Below are 18,310 nucleotides of genomic sequence, written 5' to 3'. Positions count from 1 at the left end.
CGATTGCAGATACATTCCAAACTGGGTCAGAAATTAATGGAGACAATGACATAGTCACAAAAATCTCCTGATCAGGAGCCTGACTCTGCAGTGTGTCACAGGTCATCAGAGCAAAGCCACACCTGTTGGGAGACAGGCCCCTATGACTCCCTCCCTTCCCCATCCCCCACGATAATCAGGTTCTAGAAAATTGTCATGTTTATCTTCTTAGAGCATCTAAGACAGTAAAAGACTAAAAGATGGAAATATGTTGTGTAGAAAAATTAACTCTCAGCTTAAAATAACATTCAAAAAGGCACTTCATCCTGTAGGAAAGAGATTCTGAGTTTGGTCAGCTGCTCTGAGCTGGGAAAGAAGGGGAAAGGTGGTCTGCTTGAAGGACAGTTGAAAGGAAGTCTGATAGATATCAAGCTTTCCCCCCACCCCCCATTTTTTTCCTTTTTGGTATGTTTTAAGAAAAGCAAATCCAGTAAAATGCATGTCCCTTTATGAAATTCATTAAAAGAGTTCTTTTTAAAATAGTTGTTTCTGTTCTTTAAAAAAAAAAACAAAAAAGAAACCAACAGGTGGGCACGGCCACATTCACCCGTGGTCTGGAGCAGAGTGTCCTCCCTCCTGCTCCTGAGGAGCGGGGCCGGGCAGGGCCTCCTGAGCGCACAGGCAGGAGGCGGCAGAGGCCGGGGCTACCTATTGCAGAGTCTGTGCAGCATGCTGTACACATCGTCCTCACGGCTCAGGCCCTCAAAGAAGGGGATGAGGTCCAGCAGCTCCGTGTCTGTCATGTCATCGAACCAGGACTGCACAGGCACCTGGAAGACAGTGAGTGAAGGAGGCAATAGAACCTAATCCAGGGCTGGCGCTGCTCCTAGGCTGCTCAGGTTCCCGTGCTGGTAAGGAGAACTGGTATCTAGAAATCATCATCATCATCTTGCTCCAACCAAGGTCAACCTGAAGCTACCCGGTTTGGCCAGTGGCTCAGGAAGGCAAACTTAAGTGTGTCTGGTTTGAAAGCATCTGCCGGAGTGTAGAATATCTGAGGATGACTCTTGCTACCTGCCAGTATCCAAAAGCTGTTTCCACTGCCTTGAACTCACTCCTCAGACTTCAGAGCACTTAGAGGCTACAGGCTAACCACAGATACCAGGAAGCCCCCAGGGATGAGGGAGATCTCCACGTGGGGTTACTGTGGCACGCTGCATGGTGCAGAGAAACGAAGAATTGCCTTCCATGCTAAGCAGTGAGTGGGCAAAAGCAGAAGTATAAAATTTCATGGCATTCTGAAGTCATGGGCAAAGGCAGGAGTTTTCCTTGGTTTCAGGCAGAGAAGTGAGGTGGGGTAGTAGTGGATGGCAGCCAGAGTGCAAGGAAGAGATATAAAAAGAAATTTGAGGACACCAGAGAAAAACTTTAAGTAACATTTTTGGCCCTCTTTACAAATCTAAAGGCAGATTAGAAACAAAAATTCTGTATGCAATTTAACTGAACAATGAATCTTTGTATTTTTATGCAAATAATACACACATTATAAGTTTTTTGCAAACCATTCAACCCCCTTGTGCTAGTTTCTGATGTGTGCCATGCATCTTATATGCACACGCACATTTTGCATAAGTGGGCGTGTTATATGTGAAAAATACGGTAATAATATGACCCTTCTATTGCAAAAGGAATACTATTGTATGAGCCCACTCATAAGAAATAGCTAGAACAGGCAAATGTCTAGAGACCAAAATGAGTCATTACCAGGGGCAGGAGCAAGAGGGAATCATTGTTTAGGAAGCAATGAGTTTCTGTTTATAATGATGAGAAATTTGGCAATGGATATTGGTGACAGTTGTACAATATGAGTAATGTAATTAGTGTCATTAAATTGTACACATGAAAAGTCCTGAATTGGCCAATGTTGTGTTATATGTCTTTACAACAATTTAAGAGGTAAAAAAAAAGACCACTCCTTGAGGAAAGGGAAGGGATTGGGGGGAGGGAGTGGAAACAGATGAGAGATTTTTCTAAATTTATCTTTGTTGGTAATTTTGATATTGGAATCATGTTGATGTGTTACATAATTAAAATCAAATTAAGTCATTAAGAGAAAATGGTAAGAAAATCTAAGTGTATATAAAGTTGATGACATAATCATAGAGAAAATTATTTCAAGTGATTTTAAAACATCATGTTCTGGCCAGACCTCTCTGCAAACAAAACAAAATAAAAACAACCAAAAAACCCTAAACTGCAATTAAATACCTTCCTGTTAATAGTAATACTCAAAACACACTGTATTTTAAAGCTATTACACATATAAACCAAAAACCAAACACACTGCTGTTGAGTCGGATCTGACTCATAGCGACCCCTCCTTGAGTTTCTGAGGCGTTATCACTACAGAAATAGATTGCCCAACTTGCCTTCCGAGGAGTGAATGGTGGGTTTGAACCACCAGCCTTCTGGTTAGCAGTCAAATGCCTTAGGCACTACACCGATATAAGGAGCTCTGGTGGCATAGCGCCTAAGGTATTTGACTGCTAACCAGAAGGTCAGTGGTTCAAACCTACTGAACTGAAGATTTATGGTAAATCTTCCATAAAGATTTACCACCCTGAAAATGCAATCGGGGTCATTATTAGTCAGATCAACTTGATGGCAGTGGGTTTGGTTTTCATACAATAAATGAAATATGTAATTATGTTAATATCTTTAGGAACCAAGAGTTTCAGCTTAAGATACAAAAACAAAGAACTTAAGTAAAAAACTTAAGTTGAAGTGGAAAAACCAGTATGAATTTATGAGTTAGTTTTCTCTCTAAAAATATGTACTTTTTAGTTCTCTCCAGCAAAAAGAACTAGATGCAAAAATATCCCAGAAGCAACAAGAGCCCCTAGGACCCAAACTGTGGTTTCTAAATACCACTTCTACTAATGGAAATTGGGGCTTCATAGAAAAATAGCCTATTCCAGAAGCAAGTAACATACAAGATGAGCCTGAAAGTTACCAGACTATTGTTATTTGAAGGGGTTCTCACTGTTCAATGGGGAACTCTGAGCGTCAAACAGAATAATAAATGTATTGAGATTGGAAGAATCAAATACACAAAAAATTCATGAATTCATAATGATACTAAAAAAGAAAATCATTGATTATTTTTGGAGGTTGCTAGCACATCAACTCCTTAGTTTGAAATGGAAGAATTAGAGAAAAAGGACTGTCTTTACTGTTTCTTCCCTATTCAAACATTCAAACTGTACTTTAGGGTAATCTACAGTCAATGAGGGTAAGTTCTATTATTATTAATAGAAGAATTCCAGCCAATAAATGCAGAAGGAATGACCAAAACCTAAATAATAATACTAGTACTGGTATTTTGGGAGCTCTGGTAGCATAGTGCCTAAGGCACTTAACTGCTAACCAGAAAGAAGGCTGGAGGTTCAAACCCACCAGCCACTCCTTGGAAGGAAAATGGGGCAATCTACTTCCGTAGTGATACTGCCTCAGCAACCCAAGGAGGGGTCGATATGATTGGGTCTGGCTCAACGGCACATAACAACAACAGTACTGCTATTTAATAATAATAATCATTTGATTTAATAATACTGGTACTGCCGTTTAATTGATTTGGACTCACAGAGACCCTATAGGGCAGAGCAGAACTGCCCCATAGTGTTCCCAAGGCTGTCAATCTTTACGGAAGCAGATTGCCTCATCTTTCTCCCGTGGAGCGGCTGTTGGGTTCAAATGGGAGACCTTTTGGTTAGCAGCTGAGCAGTAAAACCACTGTATCACTAGGGCCCCTAGAAAGAATGGCAGAATTTAGAAATAACCATTTTATAATTCCTAATGAAACAGTGGATGCAGGCAATGATCATTAATGACTGCTAAAATCATCAGGTGAAAGGTGAAGGGGAACTTTACAACAAGTAGAGCAGGCTGACAACACTTGGACCCAATGATCAATTTTAAATCATTACAAGTGGGACAACCTGCCATTGTGTACCTCTTGATGTGCTGCCAAGTGAACAATAACATGTGTTGTATTCTTGCAAAAAAAAGGAAAAAAAATTACTGACAAGATCTAATGACTTGTTTAAAGACAATATGAAGGGAGTTCTGGTGGCATAGTGCCTAAGGCATTTGACTGCTAACCAGAAGCCTGGTGGTTCAAACACACCAGCCACACCTCGGAAGGAAGATTGGGTGATCTATTTCCATAGAGATACCGCCTTGGAAACCCAAGGAGGAGTCACTATGAGTCAGGTCCGACTTGACGGCACATAACAACAACAACAACATGAAGGACAGAGGAACATATTAAACGCCCTCATGAGGCTACCAGTAGACAAATTCAGAATTTAGAAATTTCTACAAGACACATAATCAGGGTTTCTTCAAAAAATAAATGGCATGGAGAAAAAGGGAGTGGGGAGGAAGAAGTGTTGAGATGATGAAAGAATGAAGTATTTTGGTATTAACCAAAGCAATGTATGGGTCCTGATTCAAACATTGCAAATGTAAGAAAACATTTCGAGATGACACAAACCAAAAACCAAACTCACTGCCGTTGAGTCGGATCTGACTCATAGCAACCCCTCTTTGGGTTTCCAAGATGGTATCACTACAGAAGTAGATTGCCCAGTCTTCCTTCCATGGAGTGGCTAGTGGGTTTGAACCACCAGCCTTCTGGTTAGCAGTCAGATGCCTTAGGCACTACACTACCAGAGCTCCTTGGTAAAAGTCATAAAAAACCAAAAAACCCCAAACTTACTGTCATCGAGTTGGAGATGACAGGGGACATATAAACAGTTTGGATATGAAATAATATTAAGGAATTATTAATTCTGTCTGGTGTGAGAATAGAATTGTGATTATATGGAAAAGAAGCCCTTATCTGTTAGAGACACTGCAAAATGCATTATGTTGAAATTTGGTTTATTCCATGAACATATTTAAAGACAGTAGACTTCAAGTATTTATTTAAATAATAATTACATATGAACTGACTCTGGTTTGGAGTATTTTCATTTTAAATGGAGCTATGGCATTGGACTCAAGGAAGGGACTCTCTGAAGGTTTTTTTTTGAGTCTGAGAAGTGTGGGTTTGGGAAGAAGATTCTCTGCCAGTAAACCTGCCTCAGCTGAGGGCTCGGTGTGGGGCTATTGATGGGTCAGCAGTCACCAGAGGACCTGGCTGATCTCGTCCCTGGAAACGTTGTTAGGAGGCAGGAAGGCATCTCTCTCGTTCTGAGAGTTGTGCTGCACTCAGTGACTGGGCATCCAGAGGCTGCTGCACTCCCGCGAGTTTTATGTACAACATATTCCCATTGTATACTCTCTAGAAGTCACTGTGAGGCTGTAAAACTTGACAGCCCTATTTGAAGACCTTATTGAAGTGTTTTATTCATTTGTAGAGGTCACCCAGGCCTTCTGAGTCCACAGGGGTTATGAAGCCTGGGATAGCAGCCAGCTTCCTGGGGTTAATGAGAGACAGACATTTCTCACTAACAACAGTAAAAACACTAAAGAGAAGACACAGGCTTACTGAGTACTTTCTGCGTCTCATGTACTGTTCCCAGCACTTTTCATACATTGCCTCACTGAATTCCCAAGAACCCTATGAGATAGGTGTCCCCATATTCCCATTTGATAGATGAGGTATGGCTGAAGCCCAGGAGGTTAAGTAACTAGATCAATGTCATGCCACTGCTAAGTGCCCCACCTCCACGCCCCAAAAAAGGCCAAGAAAACTTCTTCTGTAGGTGCTATAAGAGTGATGCCTACCTAAAACTAAGCAACAGTTTAAAGAAAAAAGAATTACTGTTTTAAAAAAACTTTAAGATGTTATGATCGACTGAACAGAAAAGTAAATATATTTTGTAAAAAAGACCAGAACTAAGTGGTGCATGCCTGGCAAGTCAGAAAGCTCAGATGGAGCTCTGAGTTCTCTTTGGTTGGGACTACTTACTGCATTCTCAGGATGGAAGATATAGGAGGCAGGAGAGTTGTCCACGATGATCACTTTGCTCAACTCCCGTCCAAGGCGACTCAGGTCCTTCACGTAGTTCCCACGATGGAAAACGCAGGATTCTCTGAAAAGCCGGGCCCGGAACACACCCCAGCGGTCTAACAGGTCAGCCACAGGGTCCGCATACTGGAAAGTAGATGTTGCAATAAAGGTGGGATGCCTGAAAGAGCCCAGAAACCCTGACCTACTGCAGTAAGATCCACATCCTTTTCAAAAAGGGGATTTAAATAACTGAATTAGTTTTAACATCCTGGCTCTTTTTCTCCTCGGATAAGACAGCACTGGATACTGCCGTTTTTCTCGCTTCTCACATCCAATCCATCAGAAACTCTTGTCAATTCCATCTCCCAAAATACCTCAACTCCACCTGCATCCCTCTATTTATACCGTCATCGCCCAAATCCAGGTCTCTAATCTCTGGCCTGGGAGCTCTGGTACTGTAGTGCCTAAGGCACTTGACTGCTAAGCAGAAGGCTGGTGGTTCAAACCCACCAGCCACTCCTCCGAAGGAAGATTGGGCAATCTACTTCTGTAGTGATACTGCTTCAGAAACGCAAGGAGGGGTTGCCATTGGTCGGGTCCGACTCGACGGCACATAATAACACGACAATCTCTGGCCTGAGATGGCTGCAAGAACCTCCTAAGGAGTCTCCCTCTTCCTTCAGACCTCCTTTCTGGCCCATTCACCTCACCGCTGCCAGTGGCCACTGGAAGTCAGATCACATCACTCCCCTGCTTCATAGTCTCCACTGTCTACCTACTGCACTTAGAATATAAAGCCCAAATTCCTTACCATGAATCCCGTACAATCTCAGCTGCAGGATCTCTGCCTGCCTCTCAAACCACTTCATCTCAAACCACTTGGGCCACGCTGGTTTTGAACATGGTTGGAACCTCTGCACTAGTGTTCACTCTCCAGGGAGCATTCTCTTCCCAGCTCTTTGCAAGACCATCTCTTTTTATCAGATCTCAGGTTCCCTTGGCACCTACCTAGAGTTCACCATTCGTTTTCCTTTCTGGACACTCCATTACCTCGTAGTCATTTCCTTCACAGAGTTTATCACTACCTGGGGTTCTTTTCTTTTCCTTTTACTCATCAGGGCCCAGTCCCTGCTTGTTGTGTTTACCACTGTATTCCCAGCACCTCACAGGGCGCCTGGCCCATAGTAGGGGCTCTCAGTAACAATTAGTTTCCTCAGGGAAGGAGCTGACTCTGCATCTGACTTATGTGGCATGAGGCCACACTGCCCCCTAGAGATCCTCTAGGCAATCGACCTAGCCGAACTCCTAGCTGTAAGGGGATAGAGCCTGGGTGTTTCTGGGAGGGAACTTGAGCCCACCTCATCCTGCTCAACCCTCTCTGTTGGCTTGGGGAGAGGAAGGGCAAGAGTCTTCCTCAAAGCAGGCTAAACTGGATTAAAAAAATTAAAGAGAACATCCCCATAAATGAAGATGGTCTAAAGAATGGGCAATACTGACTGCCTGGGTCTGGAGGATGGCCAGGGCTCACTAGGGGCCTGGTGACTGCCAGGGAGGAGAGTGCACTGAAGCTGGGGGTGCCAGGAAGGCCAGCAGTGGGATGCCCAGCAGCTCCTGGGTGCACAGCAAACACTGGCACAGCTGCAGGATGAGGGCTACAGAGCTGCATGGCTGATTCTTGATGGAAAAACATGAGTCATTTCCCTATTATCCTTAACACTGGTAGTGGCACACATCTTTCAAGAGAGTATCTAAATCATGTGGAGAACATAAGCTTCATGAGGGCAGAGAGTTTACCTCTTTTGTTCTCTGCTGGATCCTCAGTGTCTAGGATACTACCTGACACACAGTAGGTACGAAGTATTTGTTGGATGAATGAAGGAAGAAATGAAGGGCTTTGACAGGCAGCTTATGGCTCCTGCAGGCCCCTGGAAAGGGTGTAGGGAGGTCCACTGCACCCATGCTGCCAGCCTGGGAGCTGAGCCCAGAGCCAAGAACTGGGGTGTGGCCACCTGTCAGCAGAACACGTGCACCACAGAAGAGAGAGGGTGGCAGGTTGCACTTGGAGCTGCTTCGGTCACCAGGCTGGAGTTGCAGCGAGAGAAGGGATGGAGAAACAGATGGAGTGGCAGGTGGGAGCATCCCAGGAAGAGAGACTGAAGGAGGATGTTTAAGCTAGTGCTGGGGGTGATGCCAAGGAAGGAGGGGGTTTTCAATACTGCCAAAGGAAAAACAGCTCTCAGTCCACTGACAGGGCATAATCTTCCTGTTTGTTATTTCTTTGGTTATTACTTCAGGCTCCTTATCATCCCTGAGCACTGTCAGAGGAGCCATTGATGCTACAGATACAATTAGTCTTGGTACCATTCATCTGCAGGACTGTCCACGAGGAGAGATGATGTTTTCCTTGGGACCACTTTCCCTTTTTAGTATGCAAAAATAGGGCCCAGGTTTTGGATTCCCTCTTGACAGGCTCATGCATTAAGGCCTGGTGATGAGGCTGGCAGAATGTTGTGTATGTGCGTCCCTCTCTCATCTTGGTCATCACAGCTCATGCTGGGGATGATGGACCAAACTAGGAATGCCCAAGCTGGCAATACAGTATGTCAGAGACCTGGAATCAGCGTGCCCAACATGTAGAGGAAAGGAAGGGAGTGTGGGCTGGCACCAGGGCACCTGAGGGAGCTGTCAGAGTCAGGGCATGGGGAGGAAGCTGCTGTGGGACTGCCTGGAGCAGGTCTAGAGACAGGCAGATGGTTAACCTGCACAAAGGTCATCTTTGAGGCCACTCAGATGCCCAAGGTGCTAGTGGAGACATCAGTGGCCGCCATTCACAATGCATGGCATTGGCCCCATCAGAGTCAGGCTCTGAGGGCTGGTCATGACAAGGCTCTGCTCTGCTCTGCATACAGCACAGGCACCTTGCTGCACCTGTAAAATGGGGAGACTGAATCAGACTGGGAGGCTTGTATATCTGCTAGTTTCCCCAAACAGTGAGGCATGGCTAGGAAATCACTCTCTTGGGTCAAACAGGGTCACTGTAGAGATTCATACCAAGCTATGGGACCAAAGCACATGTGAATTATTTCACTACCATTAAAAATCATGATGATAAATAACGAACATAAGGAGCCCCACCCACGTGACTGTGCCCAGCATAGCACATGGCACACAGGAAGCGCTCAATGTATACTTGCTGGAGATGAGTCAGGCACTGTGCTAAGCCCTTGACATGCAGTATTTCATTGGTAGACAGGATTATTCCCAATTTATAGAAGGAGAAACTGAGGCTAGAGAAATGGAGTCACTCGCCTGGAAACACATGGCTCATTAGGGCAGAGGCAGAAATCTCATTCAGCCTGTGCACGAGGGCGAATTGCTGACACTTTTCACCAATCTCTCCTCAAACCTGTGTAAGCTTAATCCAAGGGCTCGGAGGCCTGGGCTGCTAGCATTTGGTTGCCAGCCAACGAATGAGGTGCACCCACGTGTCTGTCTCATGCAGCCACCCCTTCTTGGTTACACTGGACACGTTTGTGATTTCCTAGTCTGCAGATGACCCAGCTTCAGGAGGCTGCGTGCAGCAACTTCGTGGAGCATTTGTTCTAAATGCTCCCCATCACCATGGTAACCTAGAAGCCTTACAGGCTGGTACTGTGCACATGGCCTGCATCCATCCCATCTGGGGTGGGAACCTGTCACCATAGAAACAGCTTCTCCCACTTTAACAAAGGGCTGCTTGACAGATAGTGGGCGGGGGCTGGGCGGCTGGAAGCCAGGGGCTGGGAGCAAGACTCACCTTGGCCAAGCTGGCAGTGAAGAGCACACACTCAAAAAGCTGCCCCATCCTCTGGAGGAACTCATCCACATGTGGCCGCTTCAGCACATACACCTGCAACAGCAGGAAACAGCAAGCTGGTCGGTCACAGAGGTTGCTGGGGGTGGCTCAGGGCCCACATGTCCACGGGAGGAAGAGTTCCTAAAGGTCTTGCCTCCTGCACCCAGATCTATAGGTGACCTGCAGAGGCCCAGACTATCAGGGGTCTGTAGTCAGATGTGGAACCTCAGATCAGACACACTCCTCAGACTGGGCACCAGGTCTGAGTTCAGTGCAGGTGGCCCTCTGAAGGTAGAAAGGGAAGCTGACTACAGTGAAGGTCCTGGGGATTCTCAGAATCAGTGAGAGGAAGGGCTGTGCTACGTCTGTGTGAAACAATTCATTCACTTCACGTGTGTTTCTTGGCACCTGCTCTGGGTTAGCCCTGGTGTAGATGCAGGCCAAGGTCTGGGGGCAGTCCTTTTGGAGCTCTGGGCCCAGCCCACCATCCAGCAGGCCTGAGATTTCTCCTTGTTTCCACTTTCTACTCTGACTGGAACACCTTTCTCAGGAGCAAGGCTTGGGGCTGAAGCACAGGCCCAGCAAAGTGGCAAGAAAGTGCCCCTCATGTTGGCCTAGGAAGCTGTCTACTGGGCGCGACAAAGGTTTCTGCAATTGGGCTTGGCACAGAAACAGACATTTCGGGTGAGGTGAAGCTAGCCTGCTCCCAGGCCCCCTGAAACAAGCCACTAAGAGGGTCCTCAGAGCAGAGTTGGGCAGATAGTAGCCTTTCCTAGAGTGGTTGGGCTCTGTGCAGCCTTTGGGCCTGGCAAGGCCAGGGTGGGGTAAGGAAGCCAGGCTTCAGCCCACACAGGAGCTCCTGACTGGGGAGCCTGAATGAGTCTGAGGAAACAAGCGGAGAGGTGGGAGAGAAAGCAAAGATGGTGAGAGAAGACGGAGGAAGAGGTAGGAGGGAAGAATTAATTAAAACTTGAATAAATTCCATTAGAAATTAACCACTTCACTAAAATAAATCAAACTTGTTAAAATTCAATTCAGTTCATATTTACTGAGCTCCAGCCCTGTGCTCAGGCTGAAGCAGTCACAAAGATGAATAAAACATAGGACTTGCCCTCAAAGAGCTCACAGTCTAAAACAGACATAAGCAAAAATATCTAAAAAATAAACATGGCATAATCAAAGTTATGAACCCATTGCCACTGAGTCATTTCCAACTCACGGCAACCCCATGTGTTTCAGATAGAATTATACTTCATAGGTTTTCAATGGTTGTTATCTTATAGATAGCCAGTCCTTTCTTCCACAGCACTGTCAAGTGGAGTTGAATCATTATCCTTTTGGTTTGCAGCTGAGTGCAAACTGTGTGCAATACCCAGGACCTAATGAAAGTCATAAACAAACAAACAAAACAAAAGCCACTGCCACTGAGTTGATTCTGACTCACAGTGACCCTACAGGACAGAGTAGAACTGCTCTAAAGCGCTTCCAAGGCTGTCGATCTTTGCAGAAGCAGACTGCCTCTCTCTCCCACAGAGTGGCTCGTGAATTCAAACTGCTGGCTTTTTAGTTATCAACCAACACTTTAACAACTATGCCACCAGAGCTCCAATAAAAGCCATCAAACCAAAATCAAACCCATTGCCATTAAGTTGATAGATTCTGACTCATAGCAACCGTTTAGGACAAAGTAGACCTGACCTATGAGGTTTTCAAGGCTGTCAATCTTTACAGAAGCAGAATGACTCATCTTTCTCCCACAGAGTGCTAGTGGGTTCAAACTACTGACCTTTTGGATAGCAGCTGAAAGCTTTAAGCACTATGCTACCAAAAAAAAAAAAAAACAAAAAACAAAACCAAACTCATTGCCATCAAGTCGTTTCTGACTCATAGTGACCCCCATTGGGTTTCCAAGGCTGTAAATCTTTGTGGAAGTGGATTGTCCCATCTTCCTTCCGCAGAGTAGCTGGTGGGTTTGAACCACTGACATTCTGGTTAGCAGTCAAGTGCCTTATCCACTACACCACCAGAGCTCTCTAATGAGTCATCACCCAAAAAAACCAAACAAACTCAATGCCATCAAGTTGATTCCAACTCATAGCGACCCCTACTGGGTTTCTAAGCAGTATATCTTTATGGAAGTAGATTGCCCTATCTTCCTTCCATGGAGTGGCTGGTGAGTTTGAACCGCCAACCTTCTGGTTACCAGTCAAATATCTTAGGCACTATGTCATCAGAGCTCCTTAACAAAAGTCATAAAAAAACCAAACTCACTGCCATTGAGTGGATTCTAACTTATAGCGACCTCCCTTTGGGTTTCTGAGGTGGTAAATATTTATGGAAGTAGATTGCCCAGTCTTCCTTCCGCAGAGTGGCTGATGGGTTTGAACTGTTAGTCTTCTGGTTAGTAGTCAAATGCCTTAGGCACTACGCACCAGAGCTCCTTAATGAAAGTCATAATTGAGGGTAAATTAAGAACAATTAACTCCCCTCTCAAAAGAAGGGAATCATAGAAGGCCTGGGCCTTGAAGGATGAATAGGAGTTCACTAAGTCTAAAAGGATGAGAAGAAGCAAACATTTAGGTGGAAGAAATCTAGGTGGTATGAGGTCTGGAAATACTTGGGGTATTAGAGAATGGCCGGAGCCCTGCGTGACCAGCCCATCTGAGGCAGTGATAGAAGAGGGGCGATAGGGGATGGAGGGGAGGTAGTTGAAGATGAAGTACAAAAGGCAGGCTGCGGTGAGCCTTGAATGGCAAGGGGGAGCAGGTTGGGTGTCATCCTACAGGCAGTGAGAAGCAATGACAGGGGCTCTGTACCACATGGAGGATGTAGTACTGGCAAAGAGATTCTACACAGAACCGACGAACTTCCAAGGTGCTGACCTGCCTGAAGTAAGCACTCAGGAAAGTGAGGACTTGGTGGGAAACTCACAGTCGATTGAAAGAGTGGTCTGGGTGTGTGGCCCTGTATAGAGTGAGGGGCCAGAGGAGTGGGTTAGCCTTGGCCGGAAGCCAACACTGTTCTGAGAAGCTGGGAAGAAGAGGGTAGGGGGCTGAGAGCAGAGCTTGTGGTTGCCACAACTCTAGGATCCTTACTTTGCCCATGAGACTTCTGGGTACCAGCCCTCTCAAGACAAGACTGACAACAGCAGAGTGAATGGTGTGAAATGCAGTCCTGGCTGGTCTGTGGCCCTGTCTCCCTGAGTATTGCTTGGAAAGGAAGCTTTGCTCCATTCAAAGGGCAGGGGTCAGCTCCTGGCCACACAAGGGACTGATTCGGGAACTCTGCGCTGGCACCTCTGGCGGAGAGGAAGGTCGGGCGTCCAGGCCCGCGTCCCCATGCAAGTAACCGAGAATAGGCCCATTGGGACCTGCACAGCCTATCCTGGATTACTTGAACGAGGCCACGGCCTTCGCCAGGGCCTTGGTCCTCCTGCTCTTGGTGCCCATGGCTTCATTCCCTCAGGAGAGAGATGTTTCTGATTGGCAGTCCTGGGGCCTGAAGGTATCTATTACTGTGAGTCACAGCGCCGTCAGGAGGGAGGCTGAGGGAGCTGGGAGAGCGCCTGCAAGAACCGGCCAGTCACAGTAGGCCAGGCCCCAAGGGGCACGCTCACAGTCACGTGGTGTGAAGGATTAATTTTTTCCTAATTCTTGCCATGCCATTGGGCAGCTCTCCTTTGTCTCATTACAAGCACTTTGTAACATAAGCCAAGATAATAAATGCCGAAGCCTTAACTGCTTCTCAGATGCTGAGTTAATTCAGAAGCTTTTGCAAATGTTAAATGCCCTAGCGCCTGCTGTTTGGCTCCCTGATGGCTTTTAAAAGCATGAAGGGTGGAGATGCTGGGTGGAGGGCACCTGTCCCAGGAATAGCTTTCTGGCAGCGCCTCCTGGGGAACAGGAGAGAAAGCAAGGGCTAGGGAGGGACCTTGTATATCGTGAAAAGGGCCTTGGGCTGGGGGCAGGACTGAGATTCTCACTTTAATTCTTTCCATCCTGTGCTCTTGAACCAATCCCTGTCCTGGCTGAGCCTGTTTCCCCATCTGGGCATTGAGGTGCTGGACCAGCCGATCCCCAAGGCCCTGCCAGCTAGCTCTGACACTCTGTACTCAAGAGCCAAGGAGAGACGACTGATAACTGTAAAGGAAAGACATCTTGTGGCTTAAGTACCAAGAGACATTTTTCTTCCTGGAATATGAACGTGTTAGGCCAGACACTCTTCCTTTAAGACCTTGGGGCCAGCAAAGGAGCTGGTCAGATCATTTCTGCTGAAAGCCTGACAAAAGCTCTCCCACTCTTCAGCCTCCAAGGCTATTTTTCCTACAATGTTTCCAATATGTTCATAAGTGAAGCTATTTCTTGAGGAGCTTCATGCAGATAAAGAAAAAGTCAGAAAGAACTAAGATGCATGTCAACTGACTACGGTATCATTATTCAAAGCAGGCTGCTGATCCAAAAACTCACACTCCCCCTTCCCCTGCTTACGATTGGGTTTTTGCTAAAGAGTCACTGGAGAAAACCATGCAGGAGTGACAAAAATCACTGTGGAGCAGCTGGCATTTGAAATGGACACCTTTTCACAGGAATCCACCAGAAGTGGGGGACCTGTGACATTTTCTTGTTCCCTGCTAGGAAAGTAGCCAAAAGCAATTACATAAGGAAGTTAATTAGATCATCAAGTTAGGCTACTGGGGAATATGGAAACTTCTAAAAGTCTGCATCAAATCAAAGCACTATTTGAAGTTGCAACGACATCTAATATTTACAAATAGATTATAGTTTTCCTTATAAACCCAGTATAAATTCATCTGAGTGAAAAGAAGCAGAAAACCATTGCATTTTTTATGCAAAGTCTACTTCCTTTCAATTCAGTAATAAAATTATTACTGAAACAGGAATTTAAAAATAAAGTTCAAAGGGAATGTAATTATGAAAAAGTGCTAACTGAAACTCAGAGTTAGCTTTGATTTCTCACCTGATGTATAGTTCCATCAATTTCAACCGGAACAATAAAATCAGCATTACTAATAGGCTAGAGAGAAAAGAAACCATAATTAATATGTCTGAAAGAACAAAAGTAGATTGGAAATTTTAGCAAGAAAAAGTCTCGCCTGGGCCAATGTTTTGATTATTGGAATAAACAGTTCAGGAGAAGGATGTTGAAGTATGCCTTGATTTCTTAAAATAAGCACAGGCAGGAAAGCACATTATTTTCTGTTCTGAATATTGTTACATTTTCAGCATCTTGGTCCAAACTCTTTATCCTCTGCCTTGCTGCTTGTCAAAGGGTGGGCAGCTTGGCTCAAAGATGGGGCTCCTGAGAAACTCCAGCTCCTGCCTAGAGCCAGCCAGGAAGACAGGAACTGACTGGCCACCAGGGGGTGGAGGTGAGCACCCAAGAGTCCCATAAAACCCAAACCAAACACACCACTCATTGCAACCCTATAGGACAGAGTGGAACTGCTCCACAGAGTTTCCAAGGTTGTCAATCTTTATGAAAGTAGACTGCCTCATCTTTCTCCTGTAGAGCAGCAGGTAGGTTCAAACCACTAGTCTTTTGGTTAGCAGCTGGGTGCTTTTAGCACTGTACCACTAGGGCTCTAAGAGTCCCATAGGACAGTGCTGCTTGTGGGAAAACAATGTATATTTGGACCCACCAGAATAAGCTGCCCTGCCTGTACTGCCAAGGCATGTGGGGTAAAGTCAGAGGCCTCAGGCCACAACCTCAGGCAGCGTGTTTTCCGTGGGCCTAAGTTTCTCGTCTCTTCCCTGGCTTTAGTAATGTGTATGATGGGTGCCCACACCTCCATCCAGTCCTGAGAACCAGTTATTTCAGGCCCTGTCCAGTGGCTTAGCATCACTGTGTCTCTTTGGGAAGGCCAGCCCACCCTAGGCTGCTCTGCTCCAAGCAGCGCAATGTCCAGCACACACACAAACTTCCGGATATTTAAAACAACTCTTTGGCATTATTAATGCCATTTAAAATTCAAATATGATTCCTTAGCAGTCACTAAATTCTCAGTGATGGACTTACACATAGCTCTAAAGGGAATTCCACGTATTAGGTAAAAAAAAAAAAAAACTACTCAAATGAAGAGGCCCAACTGCTTCATCAGTCTGCAAACTCTTGGGACAAGTGGGAGAGAGACGGAGGAAAATGAATGTGTGTGGTGGCCACTGGGGAGGATGTAGAGCTCAGTGATGAAGTTTCTGGTCAGACTCATCTCTGTACACACAACATTCTTCTTTGAACTGAAAATACGTGACAGCTGTTTGATACCAGCACCATTACTGAGCATTCAGTAGAGCATGTGAGGCTTAAAACCACAGATGGTTTACTCCCAGGGTTGGAAGACCAAGGCTGAGTTAAATGTTTTATAGGTGCACAACTAAAATACTGAATCATGCTAATAGACAAAAGGAAAGACTAAAGGAAGAAACTCTCACAAGGAATTCGATTGTGGAATCATATTCCATAGAGAATATTAAAAGAGGAAAAACCATTACCCAGCTCCAAGCAACCACTCAATCTCCCTTGCATGCTGCTGTAAAGAAGGCTATTCTAAAGCCAAGCCTTTGCACCTGGGTCCAAGAGCCTGGGTGTTGTATAATAGCACATTTTCAAGGGGAGACAACTCACAGCTTTCAGGTTCTCAGAGGGGTCTGAAATCCCTAGAACACTAAAAATTATACAAGAAAGAATATTCTGCCTAAAAAAGTAGTCATGCCAGGGGTGAGAAGAAATCAGGAGATGCTGTTTCTATCAGCTCATTGCATCAATGCCTTCTGAGCAGGCCCTGGAGATACCAGGGGCTACCAAAGTGCTGTCTTTGCAGCCGGAATCCTCAGCAACCCTGGGTGGTTAGGACAGCATGGTCCATGCTCCCAAAGCTGCTCAGGGGGATACACTCTCTGCTTTGAAGGCAACTGCCCCTGCTTGGAAGGACTTTCCTCCAGGAGGACTTGAAAAAGCCCTGAGTAACTTGCCCTCGGCAGGGAGAAGAGGCTTCAGTGCCATCCAGAGCTGAGCTGGGACACAAGGCTACTATAGCCCTGGATCAATCCTGGAAGGGCCCATTCAACCTGAGGGAAGGAACATGGTTTATGTGAAATCCATACTCTATCATTGATGGGGTCTTGCTCATGCCTCTCAGAAAAGTAAGAGGTGTCCCCAGCTGAGGGTAAAAGGGAGAATGTGGTGTAATTGGCCAAGCCATAGGACAGTACTTCCATTGCTGGAATGAACTCAAGGAAAATGGGGTTAGACTCTAAACACCTGCTGCTTCTAACATACCAGTCTCCTATTTCCAAGCTTTTTCATCATTTGCCTCTTCTAACCAATTTATTTGAAGAAATGGAAAAATGATTAATTCATTTCTTGATAGTGTAACCACAGCTGGGACTGCAGGAACCATGGAAGTCCTTTGGTAATTTCTAAGTCTCGCTGTGTTTCTGGTGGGGAGAAGAGCGTGAGGAAGGTGACGGGAAATAAGACGGACCGACACTCACTCTAACCATCACTGCAGCTCTGCACCCTTCATCAGGGATCATGTAGGTGGATACTCATTTAGCCACAAGGCTTATAAACCCCTCAAAGCAGCCTCTTGTCATAAAAATGGTGAAAGAAAACAGCTGAATATGTTCAGATGCGGTAACTCTGGAAGCCGCCTTCAGAGTTGGGCATCCTTCAAAAAGAGGTCTGGGAAAATTTCCAAGAGAATAGGTTACTTGACAGTTTCCAACAGTGCCTCCTTAACCCCTCCCAATAAGACACGCAGCACATGGGTCCTGGGGCACTAATTGCCTTCTGCCACCTGAAAAGTATTTGTTCAGGGGTTAGAATGTTGACAAACTCCAATCTCATAAGTAAGAATGAGGTCTCAGTATATCGGTAGCCCAGCATTTATTTTCCAAACTAATTATGTGAATATCCAACTACAGTTAATGTTCACCTGAGTTAATAAGCAACTGTTATTGGAATTTCTTAATGAACACTGAAGTCATACACTAATGACCACAAGCTTTCAACCTTTTGATTTTTACTTTCCCAATAAAATTGTGATCAAATCACAGAGATCATGGATGATTTTTTATGTTGATTTACCTTAAATGAACTGTGCACCAACGTTTCATCTAAGTCAATGACCACGCATTTCTTTCCATAGTCAAGCACCGTTACCTCTGGAAGGAGGTATTTTGCTGGTGGCTAAAGGAAAAAAAAAAAAAAAAATTACCTGTATGTAAAAGACAAACCAATTCTCTTATTATTGCATTAGACTGTTATCTACTGCCATCGAGTTGATTCTGACTCATAGTAACCCCCACTGGATTTCAAAGTCAGTAAATCTTTTTTTTTTTCCTCCACTATTTATTTATTTTTCCATAGTATGCTTTTTTTTTTTTAAATTGTGATTTGGGTGAGAGTTTACAGAGCAAATTCATTTTTCATATATTAGTTTCCAAGGCGGTAAATCT

General features: G+C 45.2%; 1 protein-coding gene across 1 annotated transcript in view; it reads right to left on the bottom strand.

Moving 5' to 3' along the window:
* Positions 1-683: 683 nt before the first annotated feature.
* The window catches only part of CTDSPL (CTD small phosphatase like), a 156,145-nt gene continuing 138,518 nt past the window's right edge, over positions 684-18,310 (bottom strand). The window contains exons 4-8 of the mRNA XM_007945694.2: positions 17,940-18,041; positions 14,811-14,867; positions 9,795-9,887; positions 5,957-6,142; positions 684-809 (exon numbers count right to left, since the gene is read on the bottom strand). Of these exons, the coding sequence (XP_007943885.1) occupies positions 684-809; positions 5,957-6,142; positions 9,795-9,887; positions 14,811-14,867; positions 17,940-18,041 (564 nt within the window). The remainder of the gene's footprint in view (positions 810-5,956; positions 6,143-9,794; positions 9,888-14,810; positions 14,868-17,939; positions 18,042-18,310) is intronic.

This window comes from Orycteropus afer, unplaced genomic scaffold (genome assembly GCF_000298275.1).
Source record: "Orycteropus afer afer isolate SDZICR_OR568_19922 unplaced genomic scaffold, OryAfe1.0 scaffold00142, whole genome shotgun sequence".
NCBI classification, from domain to species: Eukaryota; Metazoa; Chordata; class Mammalia; order Tubulidentata; family Orycteropodidae; genus Orycteropus; species Orycteropus afer.
The sequence above is the reverse complement of the archived record's forward strand: the minus strand, read 5'-3'. Positions and strand labels throughout refer to the sequence as shown.